Genomic DNA, 19,016 nt, shown 5'->3' on the forward strand with positions numbered 1-19,016 from the left:
TGAGAATCAGATAAGTGACTTATTTGATGGTCACTTTTAAGCCAGTGGCTAATGCTGGTCTTTTGATTGCATTGTGTCATAAAGTTTCACTGCTACTGACAGTTCACCCAGAATAAAACTAAATGCTGCTTGTCCTTTGTATTGTTAAGAGACAGGTAAAACACATTATTGCCCTTGGACAGTTTTGGTGAGTTTTCTGAGCATATAAAAACATATCCTGTACTGGGTCAAGTCTTGTGTAGCTTGAGTTCTTGAGCTTAACAAACACAAAACTCAACAACACAACACCAATACTGCAATATAGTGTCCAAAAGACAGTTATAAGGTGTCATAGCCTGCATGTTACATGTCAAAATGCTTGAGATACACAGTAACCACTTTCATAGTATTATTATTATCTCTATTAAGGAGGATAACTAGAAATCAATGACTACATGAATATTGATGAAAAAAATATACAAAACACTAAAGGTACATTCAGGCGTTGTGTGACTCAATCATTTATTTAGGTTTAATTTGAAATCATGTGTTACATTAGTATGCATACGATCTGATTTGATGCAGCTAGTGTGTGATTTGAGAACATATCAAGCTGCAGAGCAAATTACAGGCAACCGTCAAATGATGAGTGAACTCATTTTGGTCTCATTACGGTTGTTTACCCATGAGCCTTTGTATCCAACATCAGTTTCACCTCAAGGCATCAAAAAACCTCTGAGCCCTGCTGCTGCCCTCAGGTGCAATCATCCAACAAAATTAGCCTTAAGCGGAGCTCTGAGTGATTTCTGTAATCTGCCTCATTAATTAATAATTTAAATATTCAAAGAGCTGTGTTCGGCACGCTGTTGCAACTATGAATGTGTCTTTTTAAAAGTGATATGAGTGTGAACCCTATGTGAGCGTCAGTGACCAGTGGCAGCATGATGGAGCGCTGTCCATCTCTGAAAGGTTGCAGAAAACCTCTAAAGGAGCTCTAGAAGTCCCAATACCCTACATCTATAAAGAGCATGACTTGTGGCACCCCAACCAGGCTTTGACAATATTCATGATGGCCTTTTAGTTGTCTGGACTGGCCTCTTCAGATTCTTGTTGTGGTAGCAGTCCTTGGAAACGGATGTATTGAGAGTTGCAGTTGACTGGCATTTTGTTGGGGCAGGCCTGGACCTGCTCTGGCTTCTGTGAGGTGAATGGATTGGGTCCACTGTCCATGATGTGCATCTCCAACTCGTGGAGGATCTGCAGGGAGCACTTGAGCTCCATCTCACTGTGGGAACAGAGAAATAGAGAGAGGGAGGGAGAGAGAGAGAGAGAGAGAGAAGGAACCAATTAATGAAGTAAGTGTCATTTCATTATCCTCGTGAGAGCCTGGTGAGGCATTAACACCTGTTCGCAGAATTATTTTAACATCCGCCACAAGAGAACAGTTTGACAGGAATTATAGGGGAACAGCATCAACAGAAGAGAGAGAGAACTATATCAGTAACTTTGCTAAATCATCAGGTTACAATCTACAGGGTGAGTTTATTGAGAGCACCTGCAACAGAGGAAACAAATCTTTCCTTCAACCTGGCCTTTACACAAACAGGGAACTGGTTTCTGCTACAGGTGTGAAGTGGATAAGGAGTAATTTTGGTCGTGGGTGACGGTAAGTGCTTTGAGACTGTGGACTGTGGTGAATAGGTCAGGGAGGTGAAGAGATATATATGATATAAGTGGGAGCACGATCCTCAAAACAACACCATAGCAAGAGGAGGAGGAGGAGGCGCAGTTGTTTGGGCGGGTCCTGCATTTAACAGGTAAGACATTTTCTATGTTACAAGTTTGTGATAGAAGCAGAGAAGAGCAAGGCTAAAAAGGTAGAAAGCAAACTGTTCAACTATATAAAATGATGTGGATATTGGATATTCAGGAAACAGATTGTACCAATTCAATTTGATGGCTCCCTCTGGAAGAGGAGTATGACTCTTATTATCTCAGCTATAAACAGGTGAAACAATCTTACAATAATGTGACTAACCTGAACATGGTGAAGAAGGAAGGTATGTTAAAGTCTCTGAGCAGCAGAAGGGTGGGCAGCCAACCTTCGATCAGACCCTTGTTAGCGTGGAACCCTGAGTTAAAAACACAGTAAAACACATATGAGTAATATCAGTAAGCAATAAAGAATCACATCAAATGCCTTCATATAGATATCAAGAGACAATATACTTTTTTAGATGTAAAAAAACCCAAGAATGTCAGCCTGGATGTGTTGTGAAAACACGACTCAGGCCACCAGTCATCCATTCAGGAAGTTGTACAGCCCCTGAAAACCAAACTAGCTACCAACACAACTCTGACATGCTATGTTGACCATGTCAGCCAACAAGTTTCCTATTCACACATCCAGCAGATGCACAGCAATATTAGCATTCATCTAGAATCATGTTCCCGGCCACCTGATGAATGCAAATCCATTGTTCACTCTGTCTTTAGCTGTTTTGCGCTCCACCAACTCCTGAGGGAATCTGGCTCTAATGCTGCTAAATGCTTGTCTATGTTTATCAGTTAGTTGATATTTGGTTTGTAGCAGGTAGTTTACAGGGGTTTTTAAGAGTACCAAAAATACTTTACTTTGAATTATTATCTGTATTACTGTATCTCCACAAAAACGGTCAATTGATAAGTTCAAAAGTCTACTCCAAAATATGTCGCTGATGACCCTGAAAAATCCATCCTCAGTTTATGTGCACTGGATGTTTCACATTTTAACATCATCGAACTAGTGTGTCAAAAAACACCCTCATAGCTATGAAACTGAGATTTATGGTGAGAACAGAGAAACGTTCCACTTTCAAGCAGATGAATGTGAAAACATCCTTCTTGTGTCCATCTCTGCACCTACATCATTCTGCACAGTGAAGCTCAAACATCCAACTGAAGGAACAAGAAGGAAAAAGACATTTTCATGTGTGGCAGCGTTAAATATTCATGATGATATGAGCAATCATGATAGTTTAATAAACTATCATGGGCATTATTCATTCCAGTTTAACACTTGGAAACGTTCATTGGGACTGTTTGTGTGTGGTGTTATCACATATACTTGGCAGTGACCAAACAATCTGCCAACTGTCATCAGATGATTTAAATGATGACTGGCACAAAGTGACATCATCTTTTTCCTTCACAGCTGGACCTACTTTAAACCCCATAAAAAGACACAGCACACAAAACAACAAAAATCTACCGTGCACTCATCTGTATGAGTATCCAAAACTGTTGTAAATTTGACAGAACATTTTCTGTGCATGTAGTATCGCAACAAAATAATTGGTAGCTTAATGAAAAAGAAAAATCTAGAATAAACTACACTTGCAATAAACCTGTTTCCCTCTGAACGAGTTGGCTGAGTGACACTGACACTAAAAAGCACTTATTGAGCTCTCTGTTCCTCATCCTGTGAGTCTCATACAAACCGACAGAGACAAAGTCAGGTCCATCTCCCCGGTGAGGTAAAGATCGAATGGATTACACTCGATTATTCTCCAGCTTGCCATGTCTTCCTCTTGTTGTTGTCACTTTCAGTGTTTGCGTTCAGCCTTCCTATCAGTCAATATGACAAAGTTAATCTCACTCCAGATGAGAAGACCCCATTTAAGAACTTTCCCAGACTTCAAACTCACACACCAGCACACACTCCACATTCTTGCACATAGAGTACACGCTGACAATCAACTACAGCAGTCTGGCTATATTTAAGCAGGGTTGGGTACATAATCCTGCAGCATATTAACTGACAGATGTCACTTTTCCCTAACTCTGGTTTATCCAGTAGTATTTTTTTTTTTTTTTTTAGTGAAGTGAATAACTCGTCCTTCAACCAGCTGACTGAGGTTCAATCCACCATGGCAGCAAATGCTGTAAATCCACCCTGCTTATGTGTCCTTGAGTGACAAAAAAAACCCAGCAAAAGGAAATAGAGGATTTCCCTTCACTGCTCAATAAAGTCTCAGATTATTAGTTTATCCAGGAAAAATGAGGTAATCGCAGATTAATATTCAATAAGGAGAAGTCAAGGAAATCAAAGATAAGTGCTTCTACAAGGAAACTATGCAGGGGAGAAATATGAACGCTGCAACATGAATTTCTTAAAGCTTCAGCTGTTCTGCACCATTCAAACTGGAGTGTACACTGGTAATGTGTGTGTAGGGGGGCTCCGAGCATACCACAGAGGCAGAGGATTGCTGAGGCCCGTGATACTGGCACACAGATGGTATCATGTTATCCGCCGCCTGCCCCAAATTTCCAGGGACCTCAAACAGCAGAAAGAGATTGATTTGAATAATGCATACTATGATACGAATATCCCAGAGGTTACACTTCTCATCATGATAAAACATTTAACAATGAGTAAGCGTTTAGGCATTTAGACCTTCAGGAGATAAGGTGACAAAGAGATACTTCTGTCCGTTAATGACTGCAATAATTGTCTGGTGCTGGCACTAACGTTGCAATATGGTGGACAAAGTTGCTTGTGAAGACTTATTTTGGTTCCTGGTCTGAATATATTAGGAAGGATTTCTCTGATCCATCTTTCATTCATTCATAGATACGACAAGCTATATAGATGTTCTGTTTGCATTTACTCTATCTTTGTATAGATGACATTACTTAGCCTACATCCATTTTCCTTTGTGAGAGCTGACAGCTGATCACCCCCCCACCCCCACCCCCCTTTTTCCTTAAGGTCAATGTCTCCCTGTTTCCTTTGTTTATCTTTTTTCATTGCCTTCTAGTCTTTCCCTTTCTGCTTCTCTTCCTCCCTGTGACTTTCACAAACACACACACTTACACGCATACCCACACACAAATCTTTTGTCATGCTGCCTGCTCCTCTATCACTTAAACAGTGTCATAATGCAGTGCTCTGCCAGCTTTGCGGTATGAAATGCAGCCAGCCACTCAAGGCAGTTTACTCGCAGGGTGACTGATACCTGTATATTTAGCTCCGGCGGAGCTCGCAGTGATAACTGAGCCAGCGGTTATGGGCGTGGTTGGGTCATGGCTTTGCTGCTGCTTTGCAGGTTAAAGGGTCAGAGAACAGATTCAGTGCAGAGCTTATTGTAGGAGGTATATGGTTGTAGTGCCAGTTATAATTTGTCATGAAGTGTGAAAAAATAGTTGTAGTTGTGTATTAAAACAACTGAAAAAAAACCAAACAGATAAAAGGTCAGATATTTGTCCTCAACATGGTTTGGGGATGGTGAGATGGTGTTTTAAATCAATGATTTCACATGACAGGGGTTTACAACGTGCGCCAGAGTGAATACAACAGGGGACCAGAGTCACTCTTTTCAAAAGGGCAGCTTATCCACATTATGCTGAGTCCAGCAATCAGAAGCCAAACTCTTTCCCAGCTGCTCCCATTAATCACCCAAATCCCCAATAAAAGCACAGCACTAATGAAAAGACCAGATCCTGTGAGTTACATGTCTCACACACATTCTGTTCCCTGAAATAGGTAACTGTCAAACAAGCATAAAGAGAGACAAGTCACCGTTTCTCCAAGACAGTTGACCACTTAAGCTAAGCAGTTTCTATTTATAGCCACACTGATCATAATGATCTTCACTGGATGATTTACACCATTTTGAGGTGAGAAGACTCCTTTCAACCACACATATCTCAAGCTTTTAGTGCATGTTCAATCACATCTTTTACATTTAATTTCTTCATGTGTGGCAGGAAGTTGTGAGTACATACCTGGATGAAATCCAACCACCAGATCTGGCTTGGCTGCTTCCTTTTTCTCCACCAGGTCCTCCCAGAACTGGTGGTAGAGACCCTTATAGGCACTGATGTAGACCCTCTGCCTGGGCCCAAAGGCCCTGAGTGGAGGCCTCACGATGGGGCCGTCCACCACCTCTGGTCCCACCATGACTACCTCTATGCCCTGGTGTCCAGGGAACATGCTGTTCAGCTCATCATAATCAGTCAGTCTGGCTCCCATGGATTCATTATGGGATGCCCCTGCTAGGTGAATAGTGAGAGGCTTAGCGTATGGGTCCAGTTTGAAGTGCTGCACAGCCATGCCAACTGTGAGAACCCTAGAGAGGAACTCGCTTTGAATCCGCCATAAAGACTGTCGCAGGTCATCGTCGTCTGGCCGTGGCCTGCAGGCGTTCTTCCAAAGATTTGTCATGTTGCCACCGGACAAGATGGTATCAAGACATGGCCTGAGGTCACCCTGCATGGAAAGCCAGTCTTCCCAGTTCCTCACCTCAGCAGCTGACTTACACCACTTCTTAGTAGGGAATGGCAGGTTTCCTGTGTGGGTGGTAGAACATGCATGATGGATCCCCAAAATTGAGGACACAGATTGGAGTTGATTATGTCCAGCAAGTTTTGCATTTCAAAAGCAATCAGAGACGTTTAAAAGCTGAGGAACTTTAATTAAAATTTTAAAAATGTATTGCTCCGTGGCTTTCTATCACTTTTAGTCTCTCAGGCATTTTATTTCTGCAGCTCAGCTTAGTATGCTATTTCAGTAATGTGATTTTCTCTGTTTTGTGACCTCAAACAGCTATTAAGGCATTTTAATTTCAGCAGCACGAGCTATTCATTTCTCACCAGTAAAAAACAGCCACTCCACGAGTCTGTCGATGCCCACCAGACGCAGCTTCTTGCAGACCTTTTTATGCTGAGGCCAGTCCTTTCTCTGACAGTCCTTGGTGCAGTAGTACACATTCAAACACCTGTGAAACATTGAAGGAGGGAAAAAAGCAATAAAGAGGAATCAGTGAAAGGAAAGGAAGTTAAATACATTTTTTTAATCATCTAAAATACATTATCTGAAGAAGATACTTTTTTATGACCTGAAAATCATTTTGTAGAAATTTGCAAAAGTTTTGTGAAGAATAACTTTCCTCTACAAGTAAAAAAGTCATTGCAATCAGTTACTGCATGTGATGAACAGAGAACCATAATAAAACCGTTCATGGATGCGTCAGCTGTACATTACAGCATCTTCATTTTTAGATAAAAATGTACTGTGACATCAATAGCATCTTACATTTGTTCAGAATCCATCTCCATATTTGACCTTTCATTCAGAACACATAAGTGCCCTTGACAGTTAAACTTTAAAACACAGATACAGATACCTTGGCCTTAAGAGTCATAAACAGAGTCATTTGAAACAGAATGAGAATCATAAAAGTGTTGGAAAGTCACATGCTGGCACTGTTGGACTGCTGGTGGTATGTTTAAGATATTAAAAGGTCAAGGAGGGGTTTTATTTGTCACCAATTCTGTCCTCTGTCTGCCTAAATGTCTGCTGTTACTGCTGACTTTATTGAGAGAGGTGGTGGCAGCTGAGAATTCCTAGTGAATGCACAAAGCTGTCCGAGAAAGAGAGAGTGAGATGAGAGTGAGAAGCCAGAGAGCCAGATGACAAATTAGCCAAACAAAAAACAACAAAATATGCATTGTAGTATGTGTCACACTCTCTATTGTCAATCCCCTTCTTGAAATATATTCCGTGATGTTGTGACCTTATAAACTGCAATAAGCTGCTGTTAATGGGGTCCAGAGTTACAGAGAGATGAATCACAGTCAGGGGACTTAGCTATATTTGCAATTGGCCATTGTCCACCTTTGTATAGCTGTCCACACCTTTGTGAGCTGTTATTGAGCTCCTGACATGACGGCATCTGGTAATGTTTCATACATGACAGCTATTGAAAGACAATGTAAGTCAAAACAATGCCCTCACCAGGTTTCCGTTGCCAAAAATACTGTGATTGTCAACGATGATTAGGGTTAATTAATGTTAATACTAGAATATTGTAAATCAAGCATCAAGGACCACTACATCAGTGATCTCACCAATCATACTCAAGCATCACCCTTCACTTGTTGACTTTGCACTCACTTGACACAGCGCTTGAGGCTCTGTCCCTCAGTGAGATGCTGTGGGAGTTTGTTGCAGGCAGTGCAGAATTTAAAGGTCTCCTCCATCTTGTTGAACATGTCCTTATAGTTGCGGAAAGAGATTCCTTTAGTCTTTCCCTCAACGGCGGCCCTTTTTTTTTTTAGAATCAACACAAAACATGTTCAGGAATATGATATGAATTTGAGACACAGAAGTAATGCACAGAGCAAACAGTAAAAGCATCCGACACATGCAGTAATGGAGGGCAGTGCAACTATATCAGTATTTAACCACGTGAACTAACCAAAGTCAGGATTTTATTTGTCATGTAATAAGAATTTTGGCTGAGTACCAGCTGGACAATACCGTTGAGTTTACAAAGTTAGTATCAGTAGTTTTTACCTGTATTGCCCGTAGTCCTTCATGTTGAGGCTATTGAGAATCACCCTAGAGAGTCCAGGAACATTGGAATCCAGGGAGAAGAAGCCAGATTGGTCAGAAAAGACGCTCTCATTTGTTGGAGCGTAGGACTGTGGGAGCGCTGGGATCTGGGATGCCATGTCGTGGCCTTTATTTCCCACTAGGAGAGCAATCAATCATTAAATGTTGGGTTATTGTGCATGATTTTTATTCAATTATGATTTTGTCTGTTTATAAAATGGAAATGACAATGTACTGCCTTAGACTTCGGACAGGTGATTACACATAGAAAGGGGGGTCATTAGAGGGTGAGGGACAAGGATGGCCAGATTGACAATTGAAAAGAAGTAGGGCAGAGAGTGTGGACATTGATGGAAAGACATACAGTATGTACTTTTCAACTGACCAAGTAACATACCATACTGACACAAAGACAAACAAAGATTTTCATTGCTATTACAAGACTCCAGACATATTCAAAATGCTCTACTTGATGACACGTTGTCCACAAAAAGCCATTTCAACAATAAACAATAGCAGATGTAAAAGTTTTTCAGTTATGACTTTTTCAAGGATATATGAATGTTTCAGAGCAGCAATGAAACAGCTTATAAACTTGAAAATGACTTTTTTAGCAGCTACATGTTTTAAATTGTGTTAATCTCAACACATACTGTGAGTATTTTTCCCAACATAACTACAATGGTGTAAAGTAGACAGACTATACACTTCAGACTAGGCTTGTCACTGTGGTTTTAAAATACACTCTCCCACACTCCTCTCTCTCTCTTTCTCTCTCTCACACACACTGGCCTAATGCCCCACTGACAGGAACCCTGACAACAAGATCGCCCAAATCTGAGACAAGCCAAGACTCCATTAGACATTTTCTTGAAGGTGCGTCATCCTGCCAGTGCCCTTGACAAAAATCCTCTGTCAGCTCACCACAATCCTCGCTCCCCCCCACTACTTGCATGTCACATGATTTATTCACTTGGCCTGACACTAGGGAAAATAAGAGGGGAGAGAAATGTGATCATCTGGGGGTGGCACGGCTCTCTTTGGCTCTTTCTTTCTTTAGGTTTTAAATCTATAGGTTTCCCTTGGTTACACGCTCTCTTTACATTTATTTGACTTCAATAACGTTTTAAATAGGGATCAATAAAGTATCTCAAACATCAAACCATGGACATAAGACTTTACAGTGCTACATTTAATCTAGTGTTTTTGAGTTAAACATGTCAGTACTCAAGTAGTGCTGAATCTAAACTAACCAAACTGGATTCAACTTCATGCAGCTTGCAGCAATAAAACTATATTCTTAACCTGAGAACTGCTCATGACGATTTTTATTCCAGTTTAAGGGAACTCTGTACTCGTTTCAATTTCATACTCTCTCTCTAATTTGACTTTATCATGTCTGCAGACAAAATTGAAAAGCCTATATCTAATTAATTTCTTCATATCTACAGAGCACCAGAGGGGTTGGATGTGGAACAGATTTCCCACAAGAGGGCACGTTTAGCTTTTCTCCCTTTAACATATCTGACCATGACAGTGCTAACTTATTCACATGCAAAGTATTCTCACTGACTAGCAGCCTCAGCATTATCACATTTCCACCCTGCATTGCTAGTCCAGAATAAGATGACTTGAGAATGTCAAAGCACAACAACAACAACAGATTTAGCGGTCATACCTTTGGTTCCAGACAAACCGAGTGCTTTCTAGAGGAGTTTCCTGGGTTCTTGGTTCAGAAATGATTGACAGCTCCTTATGCAAGATGTCACCATCTCATGGCGCCTTCACAACGTTTCTGCTGGGGTCTGTGAAATGTACCCCCACTGAGCTAAACAGGGCAGGGAGGGTGGATGGGTCTGTGGAGGGGTGGTGGGGAGTGTAAGGGAGCTGGGCAGACTAGGGGGTGGTTGGGGGGTTGCCAAAGAGGAAAGTGGGAGGCAAAGAAGAGAGGTACAGATCATGGTAGAAGTACATTTTTAGAAAGGAAGGGTGGGATGGAGGAAAGAAGGTGGGGAGATCTGGGAGAAGAGGTGGAGATTCAAAAAGGGAGGGGTGAGGAGGGGCTGACTGAACTGGGCTTAAGAGATTCAGTCACATGGATTTAAAGTATATTTCCTGTTGTTGTCCACTTGCTCTCCACTAACCCTCCGGCCAAGCCTTTACCCTCCTGTTATATGCACTCACAGAAACAAACACACACAAGGATTAAGTGCCAGAAAATCGCTTAAACCAAAAAGATATATTCCGCATAAAAAATATTATTCAGCAAAAACACACTCAAGTCTGCTGGGAAAGTGGAAGTAGAGAGATGAGAAGAGGCACATCACAGGCTGGGAAATAGAGAGCAAAATGGAATCAGTGATAACAAACACGTCAGAAAGTGGATCTCTGGAATCGATAAAAGGTCAGTAAACAAGTGTATTTGTTAGTAGGGGAAAAAACATGTTTGATATGTAAATGTATTACCCTTTCATCAGAGCCTCATGTTTTCCCTCTGAAATATGCTCACAAGCTTCAACTTCCTCGTATTAATCATCAAGAACAAGAGCTGTACTGAGAAAACAACATTATCTAAATCATTTCTGCTCTTATAGTTTACAATTGTGTACATTTCAAGATGTTTCAAACAAATGAACAGGACCAGTATTGTCACTGTGAGCTACTAACCTTTGCATATTAGCCCAAAACATCCACATGCAAATCCATCAAATAGGCTATATGTTGAGATATTTCACTGGATCGATGAAAACTTTGACCTGCTGGTAGTGCCGGTGGAAAAGTCAAGCAATCATCAGATTAATCTTCTGGGCACAATCAATAACTGGACCTAATTTCATGGTGATTCACTCAATTGTTGATATTTCAGTCTGAGCCAAAGTGACGCAGCCATTCGTCTACGTGGCTAAAAAGGTGAGTGAGCAAGCCTGTATAATAAATGGAAACTGATGGGCAAAAATACAGACATTCATTTAGTAATAACAACAAAACATCACTTTTTAATTTAAAAAAAATTTATTTGGTCCATTGGAACCTGAGATTGAAAATTAAACATACATGTTCGTACACATGTACTCATATTCCCCCCCCCAGAAAAGATCAATAAAATATATATCACATTCGTCAGAGTTCCATTTTTTTCAGCATTAGGTATCTTTTTTAAAATTTTTACTACTTTGATACTTTTTTCTTTATTTTTGTACAAGTTTAAAAGAGTCAGTTTATTTCCCACCTCCCATTTTATATCTTTTGTGTGGCTTAAGTTTGCAGTCTGTACAGTTTACAAGGAGGGGACCAGACAAAGGAGAGGAAAGTAAAAGGCTTATTGAGTGACCAGCTTTGTCTCTGGCTGTCGCATCTTCAGCAGCAGGGGGGGGGGGGGGGGCCCTGATGCACTGAGGAGTCACCATCACAACTGAGCAGGAGAGTAGAGCGGGACACAGGACACCAGCAAGAGCCAAAATGACAATTATGACAAACACATAGAAAAAAAAAAAAAATCAATCATGTAAATGTAAAGTGATCCAGCTGTGACACTGAATTTTTGAGGTGCCTCGTCTTTGCAGGTGTTTCAGTGCAGGTTCATTTCTTGTCAAGCTAATCCCCTCTGGGCTCAAACGAAAGCCATAAATTATCACATTCCTCTATCTGTCGTTCATCAGTCCAGTATTGAACAGTATTCATTAGACAACAGGCCTGCAAATCACTTACACAAATAAATTAGACACTAAATTCACAGCTTCTCGGGCTGTGACCATGCATTCACACTCGCACAGGGCCAACAGACGTCTGAAAGTGGTCATTATACATTATGTTTCTTTGGAAAACGTATTTACAATTTCATGAAAGAAACACTACATGTAGTTTTACTTACAAATTGTCCTGAAGATGTCATGAAGTACAGCCTACTACAGCTGGTAGACGTGGTTGTGCAGAGTAAGTAAGACTGCAAGCATCGGGACACAGTGCTGCCATTTGACCATTAACGCTGACAATACCGACAAAAAGGGACAATACCCATGAGATGATGAATGTTTCTGCACCTGTTTAACTCAAGATCGCTACTAAACTGAGTCATCTCATGAAGGAGCTTTAATGCTTAGATTCAATATGTATAAAACATTTTAAAAAGAAAAAAAAAAATCACCCAGTCATTCATTATAGTGTGAGTTCTTCAAGTTTTTTTCCCATTTCACTCAATAATAGTAAGACATTAACTCCATCCTGTTACTATAGTACCGCATTAGTCTTTCCCCCCTCTCTGATTAAACATCTATGTTACCATGGTGAGGACTCAAAGCTCCCTCTTGAAAACAGGAGTAATGGCTTTGACACTGAAGAAATCAGGGAGGACAGGCTGACGGGATGTTACAAGAGGACCTATGTAAAAACAGCTGCAGGCAACCTGTCCTTCGAAACGACTCAACTGAAAACTGTGAGAGAATTTTCTGTGTCACAACATATCTCAGGGGGTCACTTCTCTCTCCTGTTATGTGTTATGAGTCTGACAAAATGGTAATTTGGTATAACACGAGGACTCTGCGCTGTTGCTAATGTACTGTGTGCGGTGTATTCTTGTGGGAGGATGGCCCAGATGCTCGCACTGCACCCAAGCAAATAAAAGTGGTCCCTGACCTCCCAAAGTAAACTCAGCGGCTCTTCTTAAGAGTCCCCCAGTGGCTAACTGACTGTTGAAACAGTCACTACCTCCTTTAGTACTCCCTAAGCCCACTAAAGTGTAAATTATCATTCTGGCAAACTGCTGAAGTGTGAGAAATACACGAATACTGACTGACCTTCAGCACCAAAAAGATCGGACACAAACTGTGGGGTGTCGAAATCCTAGAGGGCAAGATACAGCGTTAATTCACCCTCTACAATCGTGAAGAGAGTTTAAATTGATATAAACTGACTGTTGAACTGGCTGAGAAGAGCCAGTGTGCCTGAGGGGAAAACTACAAGGCTTGTCATCTAATGACTCACCTCCAGCGGTCAGACCCCAAACTGCAACTGAGAGAAAATGAATTAAAGTAAGTATGAGAAAGGGGGGAAAAAGGAGGTAAAATGGTTGCTTCTTGGTGGGGGGAGAGAGCCAAAATTATATGTTTATGTCTATCAAAGCAATAGGATGAGAATTCAAAGATAAAACCCTGCACCACAATACTACTTCTCTATATGACCCTGGCTAACAGAGATACATGAAGATGTAATTCTAGCTACGTGGACACCACACACACCTGCCACAAAATCAGCTTGAGGTTTTGTTTGAATCTGGCTTACTGTACAAATCATGGGTTTGGTCCTGAGCTATAGAGAGCACTAGACAGCACTGCGATGATGATGGGAGAGCGGGCACAGGCAGTACTGTGTGGATGATGGCTTTTTCTACAACCTCAAACATGCACAAAAATGGATGAGACGGCAACAAAAGGTCATGTATAAAAGAACACTGATACTGACGAGTCTCAAATAACAAAAAAAAAAAATGTTGGTTGTGAGGAGAACTGGTAGTTGGGTTTGGCTCATTAAGTACCGTACTGAGGGCTCCCGTTTTGTTAGCTGTCTAAGGGAGCGGGCAAAGTGTCTGATCGGGGCGGGTGATTGGCTCATAGGTCGTGGGTCGGCAAATGGCTCAGTAGTTACAGCACTCCACCCTGACTTTTCCGAAGCTAATGGAAAGCAGGGTAGTCTCCAAGCATACAAAACTCAGGGCTGACATCTGCTCCACATACAGCACTTGTACCAAAAATGTCCACAATTCATAGTTTGAACTGGTCCTTTTAGGGTGCCTGGAGTGTGTGTGTGTGTGGGGGGGGGGCATAGGGGGCTCCTGCATGAAAAATAATTTCGTGAGTGAGTCCTGGTCACGCTGTGTGGCCCACCTCCCTCGTTTCATCCTGACATGGCACATCTACTTGGCAAGGGACAGAGTGCATGCAGGCTGGATGAAAACTTCAGCATTTGTGGAGCGTTAGAAGAAGAGCACATCAACGCTGCCCATTCCTGCTTTACATTCAGGTGTGTGTTCATTCAAAAAAAAAAAACACACACAAACACACATCTTTCTCCATGTCGTAGGGCCGCACATGCTGCTGGGCCCCCTGCCTGGTTTTCCAGTGGTTTGACAGTTAATTGGATTCAGAGTCTGTGTGTATGCGAGATAGTGGGCGGTGGTCATAGTGGCCTGGGCCGGTGTAGACCGTCAATGTCTGGGGTGAGCTGCGGGCTGTGGGTAGCCTTGGTGGTGGTCCAGTCTCCCAGAGAGGCCTGGGCTGCTTTGCGGTGAGCCAGGCGGTGGGTAATGGAGAAGCCAGCATTTCCTTCCAGCTGTGAAAGCACCACCAGCACCTGCCTGCAGGGGGAGACAGAGCATTGGAATAAAAACAACACAAAACAGCTGACAGAAGCCTTCAGTTGCAGACCTTTCTAGCTTCAGTTGAGACAGATCAAATATGAACACAGACATGGTATCCTTCAGCTGTGCACTGTGTATGATGCAGTGAAATAAGGGACAGTATGACAATCACTGATATGAGGAGGGGGCTGGATCTTATATCTAATTTTATTTTTAAAAAAGCAAGGCCCTATGAACATTTTCTGTGGACACTCCTCCTGACTCAGGAAAAAATTGTAATATCTTCCCTAAAGACACAAACATATGGAAATGGTTCAAATAAAGTCACTTTCTAATGTATATAAGTAATAATAATAATAATAATAATAATAATGATAAATAGCTAGTAAATAAACACTATACACTGATCCAATGAGTGAAGTAAGGAGAGGTAGCTGCTAATGGACAATCAAAATTATTCTGGACAATCAAAATAAATATGAACTTGTGTTTTCTTTTTTTTTCTTTTTTTTTTTTAAACAATACATTTAACCAGGGAAGAATGAAATAAAATATAATTCCCTCTGCCCCCCCCCTAACTTTTTCTTTTGTGTGCTGCTTTGGCAGTTTGTCTGTGAAAGACAGAAATTGTTTTGGCAGTGTGGTCAAAGTCTGTTCAAAAATTATTGGAGTAAAGTTGAATGATCTAAACTCTCTCTGTGAGTGTCCAGTCCTCCAGAAAGCATCATTAACAGTGAGCATGCTCTATCCAAAGAATTTACACTAATGACATCAGGGCGGCTACTTGCCCCCACACAGTAAAACAAACTGTTACTCCAATTCATTCATTCCCTCTGCCGTTAAGCTGAATGCAGAATACTGTACATTTCTTTTTTCATTTCTTTTCCTATAGAAGCACAGTTTAAACTGAGACTTGTTTACTATGACCACTATTACGCTGTGCTTGAAGCTGTTGTCCTGTGAGCCGCCTATCACGCAAGCTGTTGACTCTCAGAAACTTGTCTTCTGACTCTGTTGTGGCTTTGGGTCTGCCAGACCTCTTCCTGTCAGAGTTTCCTCCAGTTTCTGAGTGCTTTTTGATGATGAAGGAGACTGTACTCACTGACACCTTGACTTTCTTCGCAATTTCTCTGTAAGACCTACATTTTTAAGTGTTTTTGTATAATTTTCAGTTTTGGGTAACCTCACCTTTTTATTTTTTTATTTTATCTCTGGCTGTTCACCACTTACCTTTGTACCAGTTCAAGCTATTCATTGGACTTGAACTGCTTGAATTTCAATAAAAAACTGGAAAAATTGGGGTGTTCTAAAACTTCTGACCGGTAATGTATATATGTTATTTATGTATATTTTATATGCAAAAAACCCTGGCACTTCACTTTGCACTTGTAGTTTACTCTATGCAGAGCAACACTCTTGTGCAATATTCTCAAGCACTTTATTCAGCTGTTCTTTATCCAGCTGTTTTAGTCTAGTATTGTGTAGTATTGTATTTTATTTCCCCGCTGGTCATTTATCTCCTCCTCTGATATTGTTGTATAGGAATGAATGTTGTTGATTGCTGTTTGTTTATGTGAATTGCCCCTCGGGGATAAATAAAGCTGAATCTGAATCTGAGCTCAAAGAAAAGAAAACATGACCCTCCCCTTTTCCTCCTCCTCACCCCTTCATAATTTTCATACAGTCCCTAAGTGTGCAACGTTTTGAGAACTGATTATAATGTAATGAGAGAAGATAAAGCTAGGATTGGAGGGAGACAAGTACTTCAGGACAAGATTCACTCCTTCATAGTTTTAAGGGTATGTGAGTTCACCCTGGTTAAAATGACTGTACATCTTGTCCTGAATATGATTACCTATCTTCTAAACGATTTCACTTAAGAACTGATTGTATAATGGTGAGTGAATAAGAACATTAGAAAATAAGAGTGTGATATTGCAGTGTTGAGTGTTTTTATCAAGTGAACTGCCATAATGTTCTTGTTAAAAGGAGAGAGGCTGTCATTAAAAAGACGTAGTCCTCATGCATGGTGACTTTTTACAGTTTCCCATTATGTGGGACATAACTTTGAGGCGAAGAAGCCGTAAATCTGCATTAATGTGCTCTGTAATGTGCCTGTACAACTGAAACATTCGCGAATGTCCACAGAACCTAAATTCGGAGAGATTTAATGATGTGTGAAGAGCTCCCCAGTGCTCGATTTTGCAGGTGTGTAACTGCCTACGATACTTTTAGGTCTTTAATAGGCAGTGTGCAGTGACCGCTGACAACACCCCCCCCCCCCCCCCCCAAAAAAAACAAAAACAAACAAACAGAAAACAAGGGCTGCTATTAGTATTAAGAAATATACAGTAGAGCACTAATCCACTGGCATCTCTGTGATTATATATATGTGTGTATGTGTGGAAGGATAAACAGTAATTGACTACTGATTGGATGTTTGCTGCACCTGCTCCAAATGCCCTGTAAGCATTTTAATCTCTTCCATTTGTTACCTATTCAGGTTATTCATGCAGAGCCAAAACAGCTTTTTTAAAAACACTTTAAAGATTCCCTCCAGATATAATTTAAGATGCATATAAAACGCTTTGAATAATAATTTATGTGTGATGGTTTTTTCCTCAAAGTAGTGAAACTTTGAAGATTTGTGGGCATTTGTCGAGTGTGATTAAGGGCAGAGGGTATGTGGTGTGCGTACCGGTGTAAAGGCGGTACGCTGTCGATGGTCTTGAGGCTGCCGCGTGTAGACACCACATTGAAGCTGTCAGTGCAGTCACAGGAGACGTGAAGGTAGTACTTAGGATGACGGTTCTCCACCACCACGATGAGCCCCGCCCAGCCGTGCGTCAGGTAGTAGCAGGTCATGCCTTCACGGCCCTGAGAGCCCAAAGAGTAGACACATATGTAAGCAGAAAAATACACATTTGCACATGACTTTATGAATTTAAAAGAATATGGAATATAGTCAATATTATTTTCTACAACAAAATCCAACCTTGAATACTCAAATTTAGGTATTTAGCACTTTAGATACAAAAACAGCAATGTATGTATGAGTTTTTACAAAAGGAAGAAAAGGGTCAGAAAATGTAAGCCTCTTCACTGTTTCATACAAATTTAAACATTTGAGTTTCATGTCAAGGTTTTAACTATTTATTGCGAAAGTAATACACATTTTAGTTCAGCGGTTTGGAGACTCTGCTCATATGATGCTCCTGTTCTGATCAAGCCGAGCTCACAACCCGAGCTCACAACCCACCAACTGAGAAACACAATATTTGATGAAAAAGAATATTTTAAATTTCAAGCGTTTGACAGGATTACTGCAAGACTGCAGCGCTTGACAGTGATATGTGTGCAGATAAAATGAGTGTTAGATGTTTCTGTGGACCACCCACTGTTCTGATATGTTATGGTCGTGATTGGATGCTATATGGAAAATTTGACTCTAAACGATTGATTCCTGCCTCAGCTACCACAAAGCTACCGTGAAGTGAAACAAAACAAAAAATGATAGACTTTGAAGTGATGCAGGATGTTATGTTGGTTTCAGCAAGATGTTGAATGTTAAGAGGCATTAAAGTCAGCTGGTAGTGCTTCTGCAATACTTGTTCGGATTTTGCTGCCCGTCCTCCAATTTGGGGGAATTCTGAGGTTTGTAATGAATAAACAAACCATAACATATCTACATGTCCAGTACTGGTCATACGTTTGAACACACCATCCCCATTCCCATCAATGAAAAAGTGTGTCCAAACTTTTGACTGGTACTATATGTCCAAGGCTGGTAAAGTTAAAGAAAGTGGTATTTCTTCTAATATTATAATGTGTCAATGTGTCACACATGTCTTATGGCTGCTACTTTTTGGCTTCGATGTTATTTTGTTATGTATGATGTACTGTTGTTGTTTTATGTGTGACTTGTGAGATGTCCTTACGGTAAGGTGCTTATAAATAAAATACATAATTATTATTATTATTATTATTATTATTATTATTACATTATGTTTACAGTTGTAAACATAATCTGCTTTCTAATTACTATGTGGCTACTATTTATATATTTTCTGCATTCAACATTCACAATAACAATTTGGTATGACAGTGAGATTAATTGTTTTTCATCTCTCAAGCAGTGGTTACTGTTCTCTCTTTTGGAGCATGTAATTGAAATAAAGTGAAAACAAGTGCAGTTAAACAGCTTGAACTCCTGACTTGTCACTTGTAAATAGCCCAGTAAAATAGTCCAGCAATCCAACTGCATCTAAAAAACATCTGCTAGCTGCACACCTATGTGGCGCTAAATAC

At 40.7% G+C, this 19,016-nt stretch overlaps 2 protein-coding genes across 3 annotated transcripts in view; both read right to left on the reverse strand.

The window, feature by feature from the left end:
• Positions 1-995: 995 nt before the first annotated feature.
• LOC128381533 (putative protein MSS51 homolog, mitochondrial) lies at positions 996-8,475 on the reverse strand. The gene is made up of 6 exons (XM_053341561.1): positions 8,318-8,475; positions 7,916-8,065; positions 6,613-6,737; positions 5,746-6,309; positions 2,018-2,111; positions 996-1,264 (listed from the first exon to the last, which is right to left on the reverse strand). Exons 1-6 carry the CDS (start codon positions 8,473-8,475, stop codon positions 1,057-1,059), a joined length of 1,299 nt encoding a protein of 432 aa, XP_053197536.1. The 3' UTR covers positions 996-1,056.
• A 5,071-nt stretch (positions 8,476-13,546) lies between these two features.
• Positions 13,547-19,016, reverse strand: part of capn15 (calpain 15) — a 38,074-nt gene continuing 32,604 nt past the window's right edge. For both annotated transcript variants that reach the window (XM_053341552.1, XM_053341551.1), the window contains exons 11-12: positions 17,407-17,585; positions 13,547-14,705 (exon numbers count right to left, since the gene is read on the reverse strand). In XM_053341552.1, the coding sequence (XP_053197527.1) occupies positions 14,528-14,705; positions 17,407-17,585 (357 nt within the window). In that variant the 3' untranslated portion in view covers positions 13,547-14,527. The remainder of the gene's footprint in view (positions 14,706-17,406; positions 17,586-19,016) is intronic.

Source organism: Scomber japonicus, chromosome 20, assembly GCF_027409825.1.
Source record: "Scomber japonicus isolate fScoJap1 chromosome 20, fScoJap1.pri, whole genome shotgun sequence".
Lineage (NCBI taxonomy): Eukaryota > Metazoa > Chordata > Actinopteri > Scombriformes > Scombridae > Scomber > Scomber japonicus.

What these genes read in the sequence shown, in the direction of transcription:
- LOC128381533 (XM_053341561.1), bottom strand. Translation starts at nt 8,475, where the DNA reads ATGGCATCCCAGATCCCAGCGCTCCCACAGTCCTACGCTCCAACAAAT. An exon ending in AGCCTCAAGCGCTGTGTCAA is followed by an intron (nt 6,738 to 7,915) that starts GTGAGTGCAAAG and finishes AATGTTTCACAG; the next exon opens with GTGTTTGAATGTGTACTACT. An exon ending in GGTGGTTGGATTTCATCCAG is followed by an intron (nt 2,112 to 5,745) that starts GTATGTACTCAC and finishes TTTTTAACTCAG; the next exon opens with GGTTCCACGCTAACAAGGGT.